At 50.5% G+C, this 23,983-nt stretch overlaps 1 protein-coding gene across 2 annotated transcripts; it reads right to left on the bottom strand.

The window, feature by feature from the left end:
* Positions 1-197: 197 nt before the first annotated feature.
* Positions 198-23,279, bottom strand: ITFG2 (integrin alpha FG-GAP repeat containing 2). 2 transcript variants are annotated; one of them, XM_038370836.2, is made up of 12 exons: positions 23,055-23,279; positions 19,276-19,371; positions 18,734-18,775; positions 17,421-17,598; positions 16,904-17,043; positions 16,115-16,263; positions 14,140-14,234; positions 9,032-9,085; positions 4,665-4,756; positions 3,036-3,153; positions 2,123-2,296; positions 198-1,956 (listed from the first exon to the last, which is right to left on the bottom strand). In XM_038370836.2, exons 1-12 carry the CDS (start codon positions 23,163-23,165, stop codon positions 1,805-1,807), a joined length of 1,401 nt encoding a protein of 466 aa, XP_038226764.1. In that variant the 5' UTR covers positions 23,166-23,279; the 3' UTR covers positions 198-1,804. The 2 variants fall into 2 exon arrangements, with proteins under 2 accessions (XP_038226764.1, XP_043370432.1); XM_043514497.1 differs by lacking the exon at positions 9,032-9,085 and having other exon boundaries at positions 23,055-23,251.
* Positions 23,280-23,983: the final 704 nt, after the last annotated feature.

Here is a 23,983-nt window from a genome sequence, read left to right as displayed (position 1 = left end):
GCCATGTAGCAGAGTCTGGTGGAGAAGGCACAGGATTTGGGAATTAGGAAAACTTACTTCTATTCCCAGTTCTGTCACCGACTCCTTGGTGTGGCCCAGGGCAGGAGACTTTTCCCTCTGTGCCTCAATTTCCATATCTGAGAAATGGGGAGAAGCTTCCTTTCTAAAACACTTCGAGATCTATGGACAGAACACACTCACAGGAGCTAAGGTTTATTGTCTAATAATCAGATGTTCCACACCGCACCCCCACCCAAGTCTGTCTGTTCCAACCCTAGGCTTCTACCCCAGCAGGCAGGCACTTCCATTCTCCTGAAATGAGTGAGGAATTCAGTCTCCCTGCTGAGGTGCTCAAGGGTGTTTTTCAGAACATGGCGCAGCAGGAGCCCAACAGCTTGTGGGATCCTTACATGTTATCATTTCCTAAGGGCGATCATTGAATTAATTATATTTGCTCGGAGTCAGATCCAAATCTCTCTGTGGTGGGGCGTGGGAGGAAAGCTCCATCCATTATGTGTGTTAAATAAAACATTGCATGGATGAGAGATGATAATGGATGCAGAGCAGCAGGTTTGCCTGCTGGTCTCGTCTTAATGAGTTGAGACTGGTGCTGGACTGAGGGAGGCAAAGCAGTCAGAGACGTACAAGGGCTGGAGAGAGCAGAGCAGCGCCTGCAGAAATTGCAGTGCCACCCTTCCCCCTGTGCAGTGCTGGACCTGGAGTGGCATGCCTCCAAGCTTTGCAGTGGCAGAAAGTGGAGTGCCTACTCCTCCTAGCTATTACACATGTGCAGGGCTGGAAAGCAAAATGATGCTCTTTCTGGCTGTTCCAGGTAGCCAGTGGTGGAAGGCAGGGTAGCACTACTGCAGCTGCTACAGATGTGCAAGGCTGGGAGGCACAGTGGCACTGCTGGTTGCAAGGCTGGTCATTATCACAGAACAACATTTAGAATGGATTCAATTTATTGTCCAGTTCTTGACTGCTCTGTATAAATAGTCATCCTAGGGATGAGCTTGGCCCACAGTCTTTATGTGAGCAACCAGAATGAGGGTTCAACTTTCTCCTGATTGCATTCCTACCAACAGCAGTTTGGGTTCCTTTTGCCAGCACTGTTGCTGGAGCTGCCTAGTTTTCTTCAGGCATCAGCCACACACCTCCCTGTTATCAGTACCACGGGAAACAAATCAGCTGTGTGTGTGAATGAAAGCTGCTGCTGTGAGAGGAGGCCTAGGATCAAGGGGAATGTCAGAATTGAAGCAGGGGTAATGCTGCAGGTCTGTCTAGAGATTCATGCATATGGACATGTGATAAAAAATCCAGAACAAACAAAAAGCCCTCTCTACCACCAGCGAATCCCCCATTCATAAGCTGCTAGGAACTCAGGGGATCAGCTCCACAGGGACTGCACAAATAACGTACCAAGACTAGATGCAAGTTTGCTGCTCTCTGTTTCCCCTTCACAAGCACAACTCTTTGACCAGCAGAGAACATGGCTGCTGAGAGTTTAATTCTAATGGTGGCACCCCAGAGAACAGAAGGAACTGGATCCTCATTGCTTCAACTAAAGGGGCAACGAACTCGCCACCCCTCAATGATAAAACCAGCATCCGAGCGCTCACCTTACCTCAGCCCTGACCTGAAGGCTAATTCTAACACAGTGGCTTGTCTGCTGCTGCTAGCTTGCTGGACTGACAAGGAGGGAAGGATCTCATTGATCCCAGATACAGACTGAGCTTGGTGCAACATGAATGACTGACTGTAGCCAACACCTAAGGAAGGGTCACTACTGTGAGAAGAGATACTATTACGTACACGAGTCTTGGGCAATGGTGGGGTGACTGGAGGAGTCTGCTCCAGCAGGGCCCCGATGTTGGCAAGGGCTGTTCTGTGGCTGCTTTTCTGGGAAGTACAGGGTCTTGTGAATCAGATCTTTGACAGCCGAGACATCATCTCCTTCTATGAGTGAGGCAGAGAAAGAGCAGTATTACCACCAGTGAGAAGCATTTTATCCCCAGTAAGGTACCTAGGAGCCCCAGCTATTACCACCATGTACAGATCCTCCCATTATCCCATCGTCCCATCCCCCTTCTCACTGCACGTCTGCAGACTGCGCAATGCTCACCCACTTCCAGCTGCTGCAGAAGGTCCTTGTATTCTGGGTTGGTCTCTAGTATCTTCAGCAGGTTGGTGGATTCCATTCTTTCCAGCTGCACATCCCAGTAGATGTAGATCTTCTGGTTGAAACTGACGTAAACCAGGCACGGGCTGTTGTGGCCTCCTTTGCATGCATAGAGGCCTGGGGAAAGCCAGGGAGGGAGCCACCAGCAGTTAGTGAAGAGCAGAGGAAATGAAGAGGTAACTTGGGAAGACAAGTAAGGGGGGAGGCTATGGGAGATCAGAAGGCACAGGATGGCGTAAGGCAAACACAATGGAATAGCCTAACTCTCCCCTCTGTGTCCAACTGTGCTACTGATCTAAGATGGGGTAAAAAGTCTCTGGCTACCAGCTAGTGCACTGGTGAGCTGCACTGCACTGAGAGACATGGACTCTGGTGTGCAGAATTTCCCTGATGGACCCTTAGTCACATGGTGGCAGGAGGAGGCTGGCTGTGCAGCAAGTGCCTGAGCAATCCAGCTGTGGGCAGATGTGCCTTTTGGGGGAGAACAAAGAAAACCAATGAAAAAACCCCGATGGGACAGGGTCTCACCAGCTGACTGCAGGGGACACAGCACCCACGGGGGGGGGGGGGGTCAGCAGAAGGTAAAAGTGCCACAGGGCGGCAGGAAACCTGTGCTTCATCAGGGCTGGGTCTCCTAGCATCCCTCCCTCTCACCAGGCCTCTTCCCCGGAGCAATATGAAGAAGAGATCAGCTGGGCTCCCCACACAGTCACCCGCCCAGCAGGGCAGGATTCAGAATCAAGGGGCTTCTGCCTCACCCAGCGCAGCAGTGACATCGTTCATGGAGCACAGTCAGCAGCTCAGTTCACAGCCAGGCCTGCGTGTCTCCGATGCAGGCGCCAGGCAGGCCACTCACCGGCACAGAACGCGCGAACGTTCTCGTCCACTTGGAATCTGGCCACCGTCCGATTGTGGTCGATGACGTATGTCTGGCCATCCCAGGCGCAGGCAACCACCTCCTCATGCCCGTTGCCCTGCCGGAGTCAGACAAGGAGGGGCGTGGGAAGAGCTTTGCTTAGCGCAAGCATCAGCCATCTAGAGAGATACACACGGCATCCCAGCAGCCCACAGCAAGCAGCATCCATTCCTACCCTCTGGTATAATCTGTGTTCAGTGCAGCATCCCAGCACACAGCTGGATAGCCTCCTGATAAGGGATACAGATATTCTGTTCTCAGGGAAAAGGCATCTGCGCTCTCCTTGCGCCAGTGGCCTCTCTAGGTTCAGTCTACCCTACAATACAAACTATAGATGGTGCCAGTCACTTCCTCCCCCGTCCCGTGTGCTCTCAACCCCTCATTCTCCCCACCTCAATCCTTGACAAGCATCCTGACCCCCTACTAGTGACTGCTTCCTCCTCCTTCACCACAAGAGCTCCAAACACTTCCCAGCTGCCTTATTCGCCTACAAGCATCTCAGTCTGAACCTCCCGCTGTGGAGGATGAGAGAGTCAGGCTTTTGAGGGTTTCCAAAGAACAAGAACATAGGAATTACTGTACTGGATTAGACCCAAGATCCATCTAGCCCAGTGTTCTGACTCTGACAATAGCCAGCACCAGGTGCTGCAGAAGATGGTGCAAGAACGCTGGAGGTAAACTGCCCCATACAGGTCTTATTCTGGTGTCTAAGACTTTAAGCCCTGAGGCACAAGGTTAATATTCCTTCCAAATGCGTGGCATCATTAATTATAACTCTGGATGCTCTTGAGAGCCACATATATGTCCAGTTACTTTTGGAATTCTGTTAAGTTCTTGGCTTGAACAACTTCATGTGCCAGTGAGTTCCACAGTCTAATTACTCATGGTGTGAAAAAAGTGCTTCCTTTTCTCAGTTTGGAATTTCCCATATTTGAATTTAATAGAATGACCCCCCTGTTGTGTTATGAGACAGACACAACAGATCTATGTTCTCTAGGCCATTCATTATTTTACATACTTTCAGCATGTCCCCTCTTATCTGCCAAGGCAACAATCTCAATCTTTTAAACGTGTCTTCATAGGAGAATTTCCCCAGGCCCTTGATTGCTCTCATCACCTTTCTCTGAACCCCCTCTAGTTCTGCACCCTCCTCCTGGAGATGTGGTGAAAAGTATTGCACACAATATCCACGGCAGACTGCACCACTGATTGATACACTGGCATTATAATATTATTCTCCATCCTATTCCTTATTCCGCCTAACAACAGGGAGCAAAATCATTCAACTCAGAGAACAGGATAGGCAGCAAGGAAGGAAGAGGAAAGATTATACAGTGTAATACTGGGCCCTCTGGGTCAGAGCCCAGCTCCTTAGCTGAGTGACTACAGTGCATGTGGGATTTGTGGTACAGGCTCCATTTTCTTGGGCTTTCTATGTGAACATGGGACAATCCCAGGATGCCCTGCTCTCTCTTCTGTACAGGAAGTGGCAAAGAGGCATTTCAGTGTCTCCACCCCCAATCACCCTCTCTCAGCGCTGGTCTTTGCTCTGTTCACGTTTACACTCACAGTAACATCCAGTTTTTCCAGAGCAAAGAGCTGGTGATCGACCTGAACAGACCACAGCAGCTTATCCGCCCCTTCCATGAGCTTCAACGTTCCTGAAGGGAAGAAGGAGACGCTTAGACAACATCTAACCACATGAGAACATAAGAATGGCCACACTGGGTCAGACCAAAGGTCCATCCAGCCAGTATCCTGTCTACCAACACTGGCCAATGCCAGGTGCCACAGATGGAGTGAACCTAACAGGTAATGATCAAGTGATCTCTCTCCTGCCCTCCACCTCCACGCTCTGACAAACAGAGGCTAGGGACACCATTCCTTACCTATCCTGGCTAATAGCCATTAATGGACTTAACCTCCATGAATTTATCCAGTTCTCTTTTAAACCCTGTTACAGTCCTAGCCTCACAACCTCCTCAGGCAAGGAGTTCCACAGGTTGACTGTGCGCTGTGTGAAGAAGAATTTCCTTTTATTTGTTTTAAACCTGCTGCCCACTAATTTCATTTGGTGGCCCCTAGTTCTTATATTATGGGAACAAGTAAATAACTTTTCCTTATTTGCTTTCTCCACACCACTCATGATTTTATATGCAGCTATCATATCCCCCCCTTTGTCTCCTCTTTTCCAAGCTGAAAAGTCCTAGCCTCTTTAATCTCTCCTCATATGGGACTCATTCCAAACCCCTAATCATTTTAGTTGCCCTTCTCTGAACCTTTTCTAATGCCAGTATATCTTTTTTGACATGAGAAGACCACATCTGTACGCAGTATTCAAGATGTGAGTGTACCATGGATTTAGCACCTTGGATCTTCAGGGAATGGGCGGGAAGGGGGCAGTGAGGGGGCTGTGCTGCCAGGGGTAGCTTTCAGTATTTGAGTCAAACATGCTCTGACCCTGGGGAGGAGGACATTTGAATATGCTCAGGCCACCTCAAGAAATAGAGGCTTACTCTGTTTATAGCTGAGCAGACTTCAGAGCAAAGCAAGGTGACGTGCCAACATCCCCTATCCCTATGATATGCAGCAGAGCCTGACCCTGTGAGAATATCACTGGGAACCGTAGTGTCCCCCAGCAACATGCTGGGCCCCATCCAGAGGCTTCCATCTGCAAATTCCCAGGGAAAGGCAGCCCTGTAGTGTAGGCTATGGTTGACACACACACTGCTGTCTCTCATCTCCGGAAACGATGATGACCCATTAGCTTGTCAGCAGTAGCTGGAGATTTGGAGGAAAAATGGCAGCAGCTCTGATAATTGGATTGAATTCTGAGACAGCCGGGAAATGGACTGAAATGTTTTCTCAGAATAAGATACAGACACAAAATGAGCCCTAACATCTCAAATCAGACACTGCTTATGCCAGAGGTTTTCCAGCTGTGACCCATGGATCCCTGGGGATCTGGGGAGTTCTAGCTGAGGACTGCAGAGAGCTGGCTGATCACATGGAGCTGTCTCTCCTTTATGTTCCCAGCTGCCAAATTACATTAAGAGACACACTTAAAACACACTTGATACTTTCCTAATATTTCTCTCCCATGTCAGCAATTGCTGTAGCTGGCACAGGGATGTTGCTAGGAGATTGTGACTCACAGAGGTGGTGTGTCGGTGAGACAAAGCACGGAATAAACGCTAATTAATTTCACAACACCCTGTGGAGTCAGTAAGTATCGTTAGCCCCATTTTACAGAGAGGGACACTGAGTCTGAGGGAGGTTAAGTCAGTTGCCTAAGGCCACACAAATCAGTAGTAAAGCCAGGATTAGAATCAGGACCATAGCATAGTCAGCATGTCTCTTCCATGACTGCTGGGCTAGGCCAGGATTTAGGGAGACCCTGCACGGTGACTTTAGGCAGTTCACCAGTCTGGGAGCTAAAGAGCCAGCGAGAATCACAGGATCCCCTCCCTTTCTATTTATCACACCTGAATCCTGTCTATTCTTTATCACAGGGGACATGACAAGGCAAACCTGGCTCCCAGGCCCATGCTCAGTCCACTACACACCACTGCCTCTTCCATGACTTCATTTACCTTGCTGCCTTTGGCAGCAACCCAACCACCTCAAAGAGTGTAAGAAACATGCCTCCCTGCTCTTTTCCAGAGGCTTTCAGAGATGGCATTATTTGTATGGCATTTCAGCTTAGTGTGCAAATGGACTTGGAAGTTTGCCAATGTAGTAGGAAGAGAGCCTAAAATATAAACCCTTGTATCAGAGGCCTGGTATGAGGCCTGAGCTAAAGTAGCAGGCAAGCTTTGCTGATATAAAGCAAAGATAGCAAAAGTCAGGCTGTGAGCAAATGTCAGGCGCTGCCTGCTTGCAAGTTCACAGAACCTGGCAAGAACAGGGCTGATATTGCAGAAACACACATTCCTAAGAAGTGCTAGGCACAGAGTGCTCATGCAAATGCAGTCCAGAAGAGTGATACCAGAATACCCCGATATCAAGGATGGTACAAAAACATTTCCCAAGGATAACAGGAACACACTGACCCCTCCTAAATATAAGGTCAGGATAACAGTGTAATAAATAGAAACGTATAAGGTTATGGTTGGTAACCGGCTACGTCAGAGGGTATCAACTAACTATGTTAAAGGGGCAATATGTAACTTGTTTATACTGATATATAAAATGGTGTCTCAAAAGGAGTGTCTTTGCCAGCCTAGGGGGCAGTGGAAAGTCCCGCCACTGACTGAGCTGCGTCCATTGTCATGGGATACATGTTTTAGTATCCTCATAGAGTCTGCCAGGTGCTATTACTGTGCTTCGTCGACAATAAACCTGGCTGGGCGCCTTCGTACCTTAACGGATCTTGTGGTCATTGAGCAGTTTGCTCGAGGTCTGCTGTGCTAGCTGTCTGTGCAGGGCTGGGACAGCACACAGGGAAAACACACACATGCAGCCGAACATCTAACAACAGTGGTGACCCTGACCATTAAATTCTGTTAATGACTGGCGTCTCACAAAGGGAGTGTTACAGCAGTGGATTGGGAGTCAGGGGATATCTGGGTTTTCAGTCCCACCTCTCCTAAGAACCTGCTGTTTGATTTTAGGCAAGTCACCTGCCCTCTCCAGAGCGCAGTTTGTCTATTTGTGAAGTGGATTTAATACTTCCCTCCCTCGGCAGCTTTGCGTGGCTTCAGCAATTAATCTTTATAAGGTGCTTTGAAATCCATGGATGCAAGGCGCCCACTAGTGAAATGCAGACGACGGCTAGGAATAATTCATTGAGAAAAAACATTTCCGTTTCCCTGTAGAGAACAAACCCCTGGAGCAAGGCCTTGATTCAGTAAAAAACTGGAGCACATGCCTAGCTTCAATGGGACTGCTCACGTGCTTAGAGTTGGCCCTATGCTCACACACCTGGCTGAATCAGGGCTTGGCTCTCTGGTGATGCCTCTTCTCTCAGCTCCTGTGGGCACAAGAGCAAAGGCCTGTGCAGGGAGGGGTGGGGATCTTTTGCCCTCTCCCCATAACATACTCACATGAAAGCATGTATTTGAGATGACGACAAGGAATAATGCCAGCGCAACAACCTCAACGGCCAAATCCTCCTGCATGTCTTGAAGGCATTGCTACTCAGACCTCAGTGGTTCAGGAGCCAAAGTAGTGATCAACATTACCCAAAACAGCCATAGTAGTGTGAATTCATTGTATCACTTACTATAGGACTTTTCATATTTGAACAGTATGACGGGGAAATATTTAGTTTATATTATTCTCACAGCAAATAAGTTAATAACTTAGCGCAAGTTGATAACTTAATTGGTTAATAACATCATAAAAGCATCCTGATTGGTTAATAATTAAATCATACAGGAGACACGAGCCACTTGCAGCTCCCAAGGCTCAGTCCGAGTATCACTGCTCTAAGGGTACTTCAGAGGCCTGATTCCATCCCATCCCAAATCCAGCAGCACTGAGCTTCCAGTGTGCCCTTAGAACTACCCCCATGCTTCTGCTCGGGAGTGGTAACAGGCCTCAGCCAGTGCCGCCCAGAGGATTCAGGGGGCCTGGGGCAAAGCAATTTCGGGGGCCCCTTCTGTAAAGAAAAGTTAGTTTTACTGCCCCAAGTGACGAAGGAAAAAAAAAAGAAAAACCCAAAAAAGAAGAGGACAGTAGGACCAGCTGCCGAATTGCCGCAGAAGACTGAAGCGAAGCAATTGAGCTGCTGTCGAAGTGCTGCCAACGAGGAAGAGAGGGACTGAAAGACCTGCTGCTGAATTGCCGTCAAAATTGCCCCCGCCCTGTCTGCGGGGCTCAGGGCCTGGGGCAAATTGTCCCACTTGCTCCCTCCGGGCAGCCCTGGCCTCTGCTACACCCTGGCAAACCCTTCCTTCCTCTTCCCTCGATCCAAGGGCAGCAGTGGGACTTACCGTCCAGAGTGCAGAGGGCAAAGAGGCCTGAGCCAGCATCCGCTTTAGTGCAGCCTGCAGACACAGAACAGAAGCACATGTTGTTAATGCTTCTGTCTAGCCCAGATCTCAGCAGCAACATTTGGCTGTAGCTTCCCTAATCTCTCACCGTCCACCCAGATCGCCTTCTCCCCCTCTAAATGGAGCACTAGGGCTGTGGTCAGGCAGGGGGGTGTGACAAGCTAGAGGAATCTACTTCCCCTGCTCTCCTGGCGGAGCGGTCACTGTGGTACAATCTCCTCTGAATCTTTGGAGGGAGAGGACGAGCTGAAAACAACACAGAGGGGGAAGGTGAAGGGGAAAGGAAGGGGTTCAGTGAATCTACTCTCCCAAGCTGGCCTTTTGCACCCCCCATTTCTGATTCCTCTTCCTGGGCTTGGCCAGTATTTTGATCTGCTATTACACACAGTCCTGCCCACTCCTAGCCACTGATCACAAAGCCCAGAGAAGCCTGGATTGGCATCTCTTCTCCCCCTACCCCCCAAGGAGGGAGACCTTTCCTCCTGGCCTGTCTCCTTCTCAAGGGCTCCGTGACACTGGCAATTTCAGGAGGAACCTTTTAACATGTTCCACCCCCTTCAGCTGGAGTTGCTACCCAAAGCCCACAGAGGGGAGGCTGAGGGTGGTCAGGGCCCAAAGAGCCCCACTTGACTATCTCCCCACTTCTCCCCAGAATTGTGACTTAACAACTTGAGCTGGAGATTGCCCCTGAGTTAAAGGGCCTGCATCAAGCTAACAACAGGGAGTCTGACTCTGCTCTCACTGACGCTGTGTAAATCAGGACTATTGAATGTTTCTCCACAATACCATCGCCAGCCCACACACGTGGCAGACTTTGGACAGAGACTGGGAGGTGGAATAGCATTGGTGCTGCAGGAGGGACTAAAAGTATCTAGCCTGAGATGTTAGGAGACATTTCTACCGAGCCTTGAAACTTTGCATAATGGTTATTTACCACACTTTCACCATCTTGTTACTATCCTATTTTCTTTATCTCTTTCCTTCCCCTGTAGGGCATCCCTGGCTATTACAAAGCAATGAATTTTAAACAGTTAGTTTACATGTAAGTGGGAGTGGGACTGGCTGGTTTCACTCACTGATCCGAGGATTCCCCATGTAATGTGAGCTGCAGCTAGAGGTCCATGGTGCTTGTGGTTTAATTGCCTCTTTTACACTCCCTTGATTCTCCAGAAATGCACAAGTGCAGGCGGCAGCTCCGCCTGTGAGCAGGAGAGGCCTTGCAAATATACATCCTCTCCCCTCTGTCCTTGCCCTTGAATGCAGTCTGGTGTTGCTGCTGGGGGCACTGTGGGGAGTGCCACAAGGTGGAACAGGATCAGCTGGCTGTATGGGAAACTGAGCACAAAGCACTCCCAAAGGCAAATGTTGAGCAAATCTGCAGAGGAAAGCTGTCCCTCCGGAACAGCTCTCAGTCCCACGCCACTGCCAAGTTTCCCCCAAGTCTGCACTAGGGCAACACTCTGCAAAGCGGCCTTGCTCCCTCCTGACAAGCACTTGCTGGATGCTTGGGAGCCCCACTTTACCAGCTGATTGGCTGGTTGGACACAGCTACTCAGTGGCTTTCACATACTGTGCCCATGTAACTGAGTGCCATGATACACAAAGGCAAGCACAGCACCATTCCCATCGTCTGCAGGCCAGGCAATGCTTTTATTTTTAAAAGACAATGCCAGGAGGGCGGCATGAAAAGGGCATATGTCTCTCCAGGGGTCCTAGCAGAGGGGCAGCCATAGAGACTGGCACTGTTAAATACTGTAACTGAGTGGGGTCCCTTGGGATACATCTATTCAGTGAAAAAAGATCTGCAAGAGCAAGTCTCAGAGCCTGGATCAACGGACTCAGGCTGGCAGGGTTTGCACTATGGGGCTAAAAATAGATGTTCGGTCTTGGGATGGAGCCTGGCTCTGAAACCATCTATTTTTAGCCCCATAGTGTGAGCCCGAGTCAGCTGACCTGGGCTCTAAGTCGTGCTTCCGTGGGTTTTTTTTACTATGTAGATGTTCCCTTGGAGACCAGCTCTGCTGTTGGGATCACACCAGCCACTTACACTATCTTTACCCAGCCACCCAGCTGGAGAGGAAGTGCAGGGCAGTTTGCTAAGGATGCCCATTTTGACTCAGCCACCTTTCTTCTGCAGCTCACATCTTGTCTTATGGATCCAACAGGTGTAACTGCTAAGCCATCTACTGTGCGCATGGGGAGAATCATCCTAGAAGGGTGTGCAATTGCCTAGTGATTGAGGTTTAACATCCACTTTACAGAGGAGCAGCTGCCTACACAAGGAGCACCCGTGGAGCATCCAGCCCTCTGCTTCTACACAGTTTTGCTTTGTGGTTCTCCTAGCCTGGAACAATGCTGTTTTGTCTGGGTGTCTAGTGCTTATATCCAAAACCCAAGTTGTCATTGAAAAGACAGGTTTCAGAGTAGCAGCCGTGTTAGTCTGTATTCGCAAAAAGAAAAGGAGTACTTGTGGCATCTTAGAGACTAACAAATTTATTAGAGCATAAGCTTTCGTGAGCTACAGCTCACTTCATCGGATGCATCCGATGAAGTGAGCTGTAGCTCACGAAAGCTTATGCTCTAATAAATTTGTTAGTCTCTAAGGTGCCACAAGTACTCCTTTTCTTTTTATTGAAAAGACAGTGAGAGGAGAAACCCGAGGCCCCGGAGGACCTGGGGGGACATGGACAGCCTTCGGATAAGCAGGGTCTAGTTGACTGGGGGAGCGCACAGATGACATGCTGATATGTAGCTTCCCCAGAGCCAGCCAGTGCAGCTGAGCAGCAGCCCTGTCCCCTTTCCCTCAGCCACGAGGCAACTATGCAGGAACTCAACTTCACTGTGGGAGACTGGGACACTGAACTGCAGCACCTTTGCTGGCCGGCCTGGGACCGGGGGGGTGTTAGCTAACTCCGCACACACACACACGCACACCCAGCAGGGAAACAGGGACTCTCTTTTGGGTAACAGCTCGTGTCAGGTAAGCAACATTCTCATGTACAGTCACATCAGGGTTTGTAAAGTGATACTGAAAGCCAGGTAGGGCTGGACGCCGAGATGTTTACTGACAGAAACCACTTCCTGAACCCCCTTTACAAAATGTAGGTCCTTAGCCCTTAGCAGTTGGCACTGCTCTGACACCAGGGATCCTTGTCTCCCCTTGTTCTGCACGTTTCCCTTTGCCAGCCGGCTCCACCAATCAGTACGAGGTCCGGGACTTTGCATGCAGTGAAATAACTGATTTCACGTCCTGGTGCTCCCAGTACTTGGAGCCGTGTTTGAGATGCTGAAAATGTGACAGGCCGAAGGGGAGCCCTGCGTGCTGGGATCAGGGAGGGGTTTGGTGCTGAGGATGCAGGCACCCCTCACCACCCCAGCTCCACAAAGCACCCCACGCCTTCCTCAAACAGCATGGCTGGAGGTCACCCTCTCCCTCCCGCACAGCGCAGCAGTAGAGAAAAAGAGGCTGTGACTTGCCCTGACAATTCATGCCTCCTCAAGCACGGCCCCCATGAAGGAGGAAGTCTACAGCAGCTCTGCTAGGCTGGAGTCTAGGAGGGAGAGCCAAGGACCAACCCACAGAGCGCGCAGGAAGGTGCGTGCAGCTAGAGGAGAGCCGGTGGCTGTGTGTGAGGGATGGTTACACAGAAGGGGGTAAGAGGAGCCTGCAGCTGTCCAGGGGTTGGACACGGTGGCTACCCAGACTAAAATGGGAGGTGCAACTGCGCAAGGACTGGAGCATAGACACTGCCCAGGATGGGACTGGGGCTGCGCAGGGTAAGGGAAAAGTGGGCCACAGCTGGGTAGAGGTGTAGGACAGGGGTTGCTAGGAGGGAATGTGGCAGCAGAATGAGGGTGGCAGATGATCAGACTCAGTGGACAGGATTGAAGCTGCTGACATGAAAGCTCGAGGGTGGCACAGGCTGAGCAGCAGGGCATATGAGCCACAGCTGCACAAAAGCAGGGATCAAGGATGATGTTAGCATGGGATGAAGCTATACAGGGTGGGAGATGGGAGCGGCTCCAGTGGAGGGAGCTGCACAGAGCAGGGCATGGGGGCTACAGAAGAGTCTAATGCAGGGGTGGGCAAACTTTTTGCCCCAAGGGCCACATCTGGAAATAGAAATTGTATGGCGGGCCATGAATGCTCACAAAATTGGGGTTGCGGTTTGGGAGAGGGTGAGAGCTCTGGATGGGGATGCGGGCTCTGGGGTGGGACAAGAAATGAGGAGTTCAGGGTGCAGGAGGGGGCTCTGGGCTGGGGAGTGGGGTGCAGGGGGGGCTGAGGGCTCTGGCTAGGGTTGTGAATTAGGAGTTTGGAGTGTAGGAGGGTGTGCTGGACTGGGAGGGGTTCAGAGGGCAGGAGGGGGATCAGGGCTGGGGCAGGGGGGTTGGGTGTGGGGAGAGGCTCAGGGGTGCAGGCTCCAGGCGGCACTTACTTCAGGTGGCTCCTGGAAGCAGTGGCATGTCCCTTCTCTGGCTCCTATGAGGAGATGCAGCCAGGTGGCTCTGTACGCTGCCCTGTCTGCAGGCACCACCCCTGCAGCTCCCAAGGGCTGTAGTTCCTGGCTACTGGGAGCTGCGGGGGTGGCACTTGGGGCCTATGCGTAGGAGCCAGAGTGGGTCCATGCCGCTGCTTCTAGGAGCCACGTGGAATGTCCTCCAACCTTGCTCCCTGTCTGGAGCGCCGAAGTACAGCAAGCCCCAGACCCCGCTCCCCAGTGGGAGCTCAAGGGCCAGATTAAAACAGCTGGCGGGTCGGATCCAGCGCACGGGCCATAGTTTGCCCACCCCTGGTCTAATGTAAACTGTTCAGCTATCATAACGTCCTGGGGCCAGTCTGTAATTTGGGAGCTGGCTAGTGTGGATCAGGCTTCTCTCCAATTTTGTGGCCACCTGCTAGGTATTCACCTCCAGGAATCTGATTTGCTCCTGGATTTATTTATTTAGTTATGTGACATCCCCATCCTCTAACAGAATCCAACAGAATCGATAACTAGAAGTCTATGGTCTCAGCCCTGTGCAATGCTGCAGGCTCCGTCTCTTACCTCGGCCAATGCTGCCAATTAGATGAGTGGAAACGTTCTTGTTATGAATCCTGCCAGACGTCTGGTGAAGGATAACGTCCCGAACTGGGGCCTCCCTAAAAAGAAGGGAGAGATAGAGGGGAAAGGGTTAGGGATTCCAGTCAGAGAGAATCCCGGAGCGGCTCCCTAGTCACTGACCTTGAATCCCAGGGCAGGAATTTTTACACACACTGATTTCTGGGAGCTGCCTCCTGTCCCAGCAGGGCAGACGGGCAGGGGAGATCAGTCCATCTGGGGGATGTTTCAGTCACCAAGAAAGCACAGGGTTTTCAACTGCCTGACTGTATTTATTTGCTGATAAATAACTGGGAAGGGCCTGTGTGGCAAATCTGAGTGCATACATGCATCATGGGGAGGGAAGGAATTAGCTAAGAGCCTTTCCGAACCACTCACAGTTATATTGGACAAACTGGAGAGAGTTCAGCGGAAGGCAATGAAAATGATTAGGGGGCTGGGGTACATGACTTACGAGGAGAGGCTGAGGGAACTGGGGTTATTTAGTCTGCAGAAGAAAAGAGTGAGGGGGGATTTGATAGCAGTCTTCAACTACCTAAAGGGGGGTTCCAAAGAGGATGGAGCTCGGCTGTTCTCAGTGGTGGCAGATGACAGAACAAGGAGCAATCATCTCAAGTTGCAGTGGGGGAGGTCTAGGTTGGATATTAGGAAAAACTATTTCACTAGGAGGGTGGTGAAGCACTGGAATGGGTTACCTAGGGAGGTGGTGGAATCTCCATCCTTAGAGGTTTTTAAGGCCTGTCTTGACAAAGCCCTGACTGGGATGATTTAGTTGGGGTTGGTCCTGCTTTGAGCAGGGGTTGGGACTAGATGACCTCCTGAGGTCTCTTCCAACTCTAATGTTCTATGATTCTATGATATTGGCGGAAAAAATCAGACACCTGAGAAGGTGCTGAGAGATAGCAGAAAAGCCAAGGGAATACCAGTTTTCAGACAAGGAAAGGAAAGATCCTGAGAGTCACCCCCACTATAAAGTCAGAGAGCTTAAGGGCAGAAAAGACCACCAGTTCATCTCGTCTGACCTCCTGTGTATCCTGGGCCACCAACACCACCCAGCACCTGCATTCTAAACCTAACAATCGAAATGAGGCCAAAGTCTTACAGCCGTCAGGAGACTAGACTATTGTGTGCCACAAGCAGGGACTAGGGCTGAGGCCCAGAACAGCAGGGAAATGATTATATTATAAGGCTGCCTTTTATTCACTTGGGAAATTGGCTAGGTAGGACACAAGAAGGTTCTGGAGGGAACAAGCCTGCCCTGGTCCCAGGGAGACAGACTGGATGAACGAATGGGTTTTTCTGTTTAACTCCCAGGATTCAATTTATAAACCTTCCTTTTGACACCTCTGGGAGCATGGACAACAACAATAAAAACCACAAGAGAGAAGTCCCACCTTGGGGCTGTAGATTCAGAGGGCTGACTGGGCCTCCGACTGGCTCCCCCTCCCACTGATCAGGCCCCCAGTGAGCCTCCCTCCCCTTATCTTGGCATTCACTTGGCTTCCATCCACTTCCGGATGGAATTCACAATTCACTTGCAAGATCCAAAAATAGTTCCCAAGCTCCCCCAACTACTTTTGGATCTTGCAAGCCATTTCCTCCACACCCCAGTGGCACCTCCTTGCCCTGCATGCCTACGCCTGATGAAGGGAGCGGAGCCAGAGTGTTCGGTCCATGACAGAGCAAAGCAGGGAGCACTCAAGCACTCAAGGGTTTTGGGGGTGAAGATAGGTGGGCTTTCAGCATGTGGATGCTCCCAGAACAGGGGTAGGAGCAGGAGGGCAGGCAGTGAAGGAGGATGCAAAGTAAAGGGGGCAGACGGAGTGTCATCAGCAATCAGAATGTGGTGCAACCATGCCTCCTTGTGGCAGATCTGTAAAACTGCACCTCTATGTCTGTCCCATTGGATCCTAATGCCCACCTGCTGGTTGCAGAGCTGTCTCCTCCCTCTGCTAGGGGCTGCTTGTCCGGCTTCCAGGTGCAGAGCAGGATAGCATAGCCACAGCCCGGCTGGGACACCATCATCTCGGGGGCACCATCAGGGCCCGGGTTCACAGAGAGGCTGTCCACCTGCCCCAGCCCAGGAACAGTAAGCAGGATTGTGAGTGGAAGGACTGTACACTTCCCAAAGGGAGGGAGAGAGGGAAGGAGGGAGTGTGAGTGTGTGAGAGAGAGAGTGTCCTCAATCAATACTTTGGCAGCATCCAGCGAATGCCCCCATCACCCCCAAGGCAACAGGCTCTCTGGAAAAGCAGGTTTCTGCCAGAAAGTCAACAAGCATTGAACTGAGTTCAACAAAGGAGATGACACATCCAGCCCCATGTTGGGGAACACAATCCTCTTTCCCCAAAAGAGAATGGAAACACCATAGTGGGTTGCCAATTTTGGTTGGCTGTATTCCTGGAGGTTTCATCACATGATGTAATCTTTAATTAAAGACAATCTGGAGGGTTGGCAACCTTAGATTCAGGGAGAGCAGAGCAAGGTTAAAGCAGCTGACTGACTACCCAATCACCTGCACCTGTCAGCTGCCCTGCACACACCACACAAATCCTGGGGGGAAATTCACTCCTGACGTACCCATTGCTGATCTTTTGTTCAGAAGACTGGGGCTTGGCTCCTCTTCCTTTGAAGGGCTCTGCCCTTTGGGAGACCTAGCTCCTGAAGTCCATACTCAACATATCTCCATCTAGGGCACTCTGCTTCCTACCTGACCCTCCAGCAGCCACTTTTTCAGCAGCACCAGCTGGCCGGAGATGTGGTCGGAGCTCTCAGACAGGTCCTCCCAGCGGAAGGCTCGCACCACACGGTCCGTGTAACCCACCACCAGTTCGAACTTCCCATCTCCATCTGCAGGGGACACAGGGAGACAACAATGGCTTCCATCAAGGCATCACAGTCCCACTGCCTGCAGGCATGCTTAGCACAGAGCCACACAAGCGTCCGCTGTACCATGATCCCAAAGATCCTTAGGGCTCAGATACCGCAGTGAAGGGCACATTAGAAAAATCTCAGACCTCCTAGCTCCCCAACAGCTCATGAACTGCAGCACCCCAAAAGCCCCAAGATCTTCTCTCCTCTCTTCTAGGGCTAAGATGGCTTGGGTTCCTGCTTCCTTCATGTCCTGGTACATGCACTATCCCGCTGAGCCCCATGCACCTGTTCTACTCTTACCATCGCCATGTGCTTGAGCTCATGCTCTGCCCCCTTCTATCCCACATACTCACCAATGTCATTGATCAGCATGACCTTGGTGTTGGCAGGAATGTGCTGCTTGAACACTGGCTTCTGCTCATCTGCCAGTGGGGGTTCATGGTGACCAGACGCATCTGGATGCTTTGAGGGTGGAGGAGTCAGGTCAAAGAGATGAAACCAGCCCTCAGCACTTACGGCAACAACCAGATTCTGAGAGGAGAGGGGAGACCCTGAATCAATAGAAGAGGTGGTGAGATTGCCTGCAACAGTCCCCCATGGGGGCAAGGGCAGGGCCATCAAGATGAACTGTGACTACACTGTGAGCTCTATCTGCAGGGCCAATTGTTAGTGATTGGCTAGGTGTGGTCAGTGCAGGGGCTACTGCACCAGAGCCAGTTCGCACTCACAGAGAGATGTCTGGAAAGTACAAAGCAGTGCAGCAGAGCCACAGCATCCAACCTTCTTGGTCACCTTTGCCAGACCAAGGGCTTGCCTGCACTTGAAACGCTAGAGCCGTGGCGCCGCTATAGCGCCTAGTATATGCTACCTAAGCTGGCAGAAGGGCTTCTCCCATTGGTGTAGGTAATCTACCTCCCCAAGATTTAGGTCAATTTAACAACATCGCTCAGGGGGTTGAATTTTTCACACCCGTAAGCAACATAGCTGGGTCGACCTAACTTTTTAGAGCAGATGTCTAAGTCTTCAACTGTCACAGTCCCTTCCTATTTATCACACTCACATAGTGTGACACTCTCTCTCTCTCTAGTGTATAATGGTTCATGAGGCTGCTATAGCAGTTAAGCCATGGAATGTGAGTTTAGATGATGGGATCCAGAGGTCTGGGTTTAATTCTCCCAGATAATGGGAGAGCTGTCTTATTACACGGACTGGAGTCTGCAATGGCACTTGGGCTGCTCTGCATCTCAGTTTTCGCAAGGGCCAGTTTAAGTGCACACAAGTGAAAGGCAGGCAGGCAGCAGATGTACCACAGGGCCCAGCACAGTCAAGTAGTACCCATGAGGATCGGGTGGGACGCTACAGGGTCAAACATGCCCATACAGGTTAGATGCACTAGTCATTGGCAGGTCACTTCCCTAGTAAGGAGTTGGTTTGATTACTCATCAGGGCTGTCTGTGGCTCATACAGGACATTAATTGAGGGACAATGTTTAAATCAGTAGCACTAGCTCTCCCAGAACCAGGGAAGAGTTGTATGGCGAAAGAACCTGGGGGACTCTCCTCCCCACTTAAAATGTGCCGTAACCCCAAACAACTGCGCATGTCAAAGGCCAATCTCCCTCCTCCAGTGTGAGCATTGCTGGGGGGGGAGAGCCAAATGCCCTCACCTTTCCTCTATTGCACACGTCCCCAACACCAACACAGGTGAGCTGCAAGAAAAGGGAAGGACTTCAGAAACCAGGAAGGAGCAAAGAAAATATACAGCAATACTTTGGGCTAAGCCTGCACTAGTGATCCTTCAGCCCTCAGGATCTTCCTCAAAGTCAGCATCCCTTTGGCTGAGGACCTGTCTAACCTCATTCCTTCAGACAAAGGAGTGAGGCCAGGCCCAATGGCAGAACGTGGCCTTCCCACGTGGAGCTCAGGGGCAAAACCCTCAGTACACAGGGGAAAGGACTAGGATGGGGGAGGGAACAAGAACTTTCTCTCGAGTGGCTATTCAGCACTTTGGACAGCACTGCTTGCCCAGAGTGTGAGAGCCCAGGACTGGGGCGGGGAGCAGGGTCTCTGACGCAATTGTGCAGGGCCTCAGGACCAGTCCTGATGCCTTCTTCTCTGAAGGCTTTCCATTCCCACATGGCATTCCAGGCAAACAAACAGCACAGGCTCCAAAGAACATAGAGGAGTGGCAAACTCTGCCCCAACAGACCATTCCTTGGCAGGAGCGCAAGGCCCAGGGCTTGCTATCGTCATTCTTGTACACGCAGAGTTTCCCGTTGGTGTCCCCCACCACTAGCTCGTTCAGCTGGAGAAAAGGGAAGAATGTTAATGATGGGAAATTCACACCCACCCTCATCATCCCCAGGAGGGAAAAAGAAACCAGAATTCAGATGTAAAGCTGCAAAGCAGGAAGCAGAAAATGGAAAAGAAGAGAGAAAAGGGGAGACCAGAGATAACAGGAAAAGGAGGGAAGAGCAGCAGCAGTAGAGACATAAGATAAAAGACAACATTTTACTCCACCAGATAGTGTAGTGGTTAAGGGAGTTCCCTGGAGCTCCTTATTCAAATTCAACTACCAGGGAAGATTTCCCTGCTCCTCCCTGGACATTGTTAAATCAGCCCTGTCATAAATATAAAGGGAAGGGTAACAACCTTTATGTATGCAGTAATATAAAATCCCTCTTGGCCAGAGGTGCAGAATCCCCTGACCTGTAAGGGGTTAATCGGTTCAATTAACCTAGTTTGCACCTGACCAAAAGGACCAATGGGGAAAGAAGATACTTTCAAATTGGGGGGGGGGCTTTGTTTTTGTGCTCTGCGTGTGTTCTCTCAAGAAACAAAGAGAGTAACCAAGCAAGTAATCCAGCTCCTACTGAATGATACATCTAAATTACAGGAATAGTAAGTAATAGCAAGGAAATGCGTTAGAGTATCTTTTGTTTTAGCTTGTGAATTTTCCCTATGCTTAGAGGGAGGTTTATTCCTGTTTTTTGTAACTTTAAAGTTTTTCCTAGAGGGGAATCCTGTGTTTTGAATCTGATTACCCTGTAAAATTATCTTGCATCCTGATTTTACAGAGGTGCTTCTTTTACTTTTTTTTCTTTATAATAAAGGTCTGGGTTTTTTTTAAGAATCTGATTGGTTTTAGAGTCCTAAAAACCCAGGGATTTGCTCTGTGCTCACCTGTACCGATTGGTGAAGATATTATTCTCAAGCCTCTCCAGGAAAGGGGCTGAAGGGGCTTCGAGGGAGTATTTTGGGGAACAGGAACTCCAAATGGTTCTTTTCCTTGAATCTTTGTCTAACTCACTTGGTGGTGGCAGCGAATACCGTCCAAGGACAATAAGGGATTTGTGCCTTGGGGAAGTTTTAACCTAAGCTGGTAGAAATAAGCTTAGGGGGTCTTTCATGCTGGTCCTCACATCTGTACCCCAGAGTTCAGAGTGGGGAGGGAACCCTGACAAGCCCCATCAGAGATTACATCCTTGGGGCTGTTAAAAATGCTCTATAAAACATTTGTCCAGTGTATTGGAGTGGGACTCAGAAGAGCTGGGTTCTACAACTGATGTACTGTGTGACCTTGTGCAAGTCACTTTGCTGCTTTGTGCCTCAGTTTCCCCTCCCGCTCTCTGTTTAGAGTGAAAGCTCTTTAAGACAGAAACTGTCTCTTTCTCATGTACAACACTCAGCACCAAGGACCTCTGATTTCAGTTGGGGCCTATCAGCACTACTGTAATACAAACAAATAATACTTATGCCTTTGGAATGGATTAGAATGCACCAAGTGGCAGGGATTTCAAAAATATCTCCTGGGGCTGGCCATTCCCTACAAGCTCTCCTGCAAGCTCTCCTGGCCCCTTCCAGTTATATGTATTGCATTATGCTAGGAATTTGCTCCGTATAATTTCCAAGAGCAAAATATAACTATGGCTTAGAAAGGGTGTGATGGTACCCCCCATAAGGCTTTATGGAAATATACTTAAGAATGTATATATCACATAACTAGAATGTGTTTTATGCTACATATGCCCATGTAACATATCTCTGTAAAGTTATGATCTACTGAATCTATTAATCCTATTTGTATGCATGTATCTTTTTTGTATTCGAAGTTATAAATATTGGCTGCATACTTGTTTGATTCTGAGTAGGTTTTAGTGAAGCAGTTGGTCAGCTTCCTGAGGAAAGACTATTCTCAGTAAGTGCCCAATCAAGAAGCCCTTAAGCCAACAATGAACTTGGAGATGCCAATCCACATCTGGGTTTTCCCAGGAATGTGGCTTGGCTGGTAAGGAACTCAGTCATGCATGGACATGTGACTTGCCCAGGTGACTCCAAAACTCCATTTTGCATAGGATAAAGGAGGGGGTCTCTACCCACAAGATAAAGTCTATTTAAACCCCTGGGATACCCCTCCATTTTGTCTTCAGCTGGCTAAAGAGAGACCCTCACCGCCCCCAAGGATACGTGAAAGAAACTGGAACAAAGGACAGTAACTACAGGGGGTGTGAGTGATTGCTGGACCCAGACTAGAAGGAGACTAGTCTGTAAAAGAGAGCTTACTGGAACTGGTGAGGTTTTATCTGTATTCAGTTTGATTAGACATAGACTTGTGTGTTTTGTTTTATTTTATTTTGCTTGGTAATTCACTTTGTTCTGTCTGTTACTACTTGGAACCACTTAAATCCTACTTTCTGTATTTAATAAAATCACTTTTTACTTAAATAACCCAGAGTATGCATTAATACCTGGAGGAGGGGGAGGGACGGGCAAACAGCTGTGCATACCTCTCTATCAGTGTTATAGAGGGCAAACAATTTATGAGTTTACCCTGTATAAGCTTTATACAGCTTTATAAGCTTTATACAGGGTAAAACAGATGTGTTTGGGGTTTGGACCCCATTGGGAGTTGGGCATCTGAGTGTAAAAGACAAGAACACTTCTTAAATTGCTTTCAGTTAAGCCTACAGCTGTTAGGGGATGTGGTTCAGACCTGGGTCTGGGTTTGCAGCAGGCGAGCGGGTGTGGCTCAAACCAGGCAGGGCCCTGAAGTCCTAAGCTGACAGGACAGGAAAACAGGAGCAGACGTAGTCTTGGCACATCAGGTGGCAGTCCCAAGGGGGTTTCTGTGATCCAACCCGTCACAGACGGCAGTGACTATTAGTTGCCAAATGAAGCCGCAGCCTTCTATAGTTTTGATTAGGACAGATAGTTTGTGTTTAAGTAGGGAAACAAATTACATGTTCACGATGACCTGTGTTGCTAAGTGGATAAGCTCCTGCATTGTTTACGAAGTGAGTGTTTTCAGGGTCAGTGGCTTTGTTCCTGAATAGGAGCTGTCATAATCAAGGCTGGTGGTCACAAATTTCACTCAGGGAGCCTCATTGTGGCAGCTGACCAAAGCACCCCACTGCAGTGGGGTCTGTTTGCTCCAGATTAGATGAGAGGAACAGGAGTGTTTGAACTGCGGTTCCTGTGACCAGACCAAGGGTTTGCACTGCTGCGGTCCGAGCCCGGTCAAACTGGGGCGGCAGAGGATTTGTGTTGAGGCTGCCACCTTGTACTCCAGAACTCGCCTCTAACCCTTAAAGATGTGGAAATAATGGTCCGGAGGCGAATGGTGTAAACCAGGGCAGCCCCGCTCATTCCAAGCGTGTGCCAGCTCTGCCAGTCAGCAGGTGCCGGGGGGGGGCAGTGCAGAGAGGGCGTCGGGGGAAGTCAGCACCAATCACCCCGGGGCAGTGCCAGGGGAAGGCAGCCCCGCCCCAGGCAACGCAAGGGGAATGAGGGGGAGGGCAGCAGAGGGAAGGCAGCAGCAGGCGGCGCCCCCGCGCGGCCTCCCCGGACAGAACCCATTATGCAAATACCGAGCCAGACCCCGCCCACAGATTCCCGCCGCGGGTCGCGCGCTCGCCCGACCCTCGCGCGCATGCGCCCTGTACACCACCCTCTCCGGCTTAGACTCCGAGCCCCGACGCCTCTTGGTACCGTATCGTTATCGGCGTCTCCCAGGCATATGGCGTGAGGGAAGAGGCTCCCGCTGAACTCGAGCGCCACCCGCTGCACATAACTGACCGACCGCATCTCCCCGGCGACCATAGAGATGGTCTCTCTCTCTCTCTCGGGCGGGCCGGCGCTCCGGCTCTCTATGACCTTGGGGGTGCTACGGGGGCTCCACGGGCTCAAAAAGCGCACCGAGGGTGGGGGAAGAAAGTGAGGCGTAATCACGTGACGGGCCGGTCCCTGCCTGTGGCCAGGCGGGGGCAGCAGAGCCGGGCTCTTGGAGTCTCGCAGCCAGGGGAGGTCGGCGGCCGAGCTCTCCTCCCTTCGCCCCCCGGCCAAGGGCCCCCCTCTCCAGTCCCTCCTGCCCTTTGTGCGCAGGGGTGGGGCCTACAGCCCGAGCCTGCTGTTACAGGGGTCTGCATAAAGCTCCAGCTCCTGGAGCCAGGAGATCTGGGGCAGCTCCCCGCTCTCCCTGGAAAACCAGTGCGGACTGTGGAGAGGAGCTTGGCGCCTCGCCATGGGTGGTGCAGAAGCCGGGGTGCAGAGACCCCACCAGCTGTTAAGTTTTTAAAAAAATCTCATGATTTGAGAGCCAGTCTCAGCTTGTGGGAGCTCGACTCGTAAGTTTTGAAGAGCGAGGCTTGGTGATACCAGGGATTAAGGGACTCGCTGAGGGCATCAACAATGGGGGGAAGGGGGGATGAGAAGAGAAGAGCCTAGCTCAACTCTCAGATCCCAGGCTGAATCTGATGGGCTGGCAGTTAAAAACACATCTCTTCTTACTTCTAAACTGAGCACATTGGCTCTGGAGTCACTGAGACCCACAAATCATGGAGCCCTGTGATGCCATTTTTGACACTTGTCAGAGCCCAGCTTCACTTCAATATAAAGATGACCCTGGTGACTCCAGCTTC

This window comes from Dermochelys coriacea, chromosome 1 (genome assembly GCF_009764565.3).
Source record: "Dermochelys coriacea isolate rDerCor1 chromosome 1, rDerCor1.pri.v4, whole genome shotgun sequence".
NCBI classification, from domain to species: domain Eukaryota; kingdom Metazoa; phylum Chordata; order Testudines; family Dermochelyidae; genus Dermochelys; species Dermochelys coriacea.
This window is presented reverse-complemented; position numbering and strand designations above follow the sequence as displayed.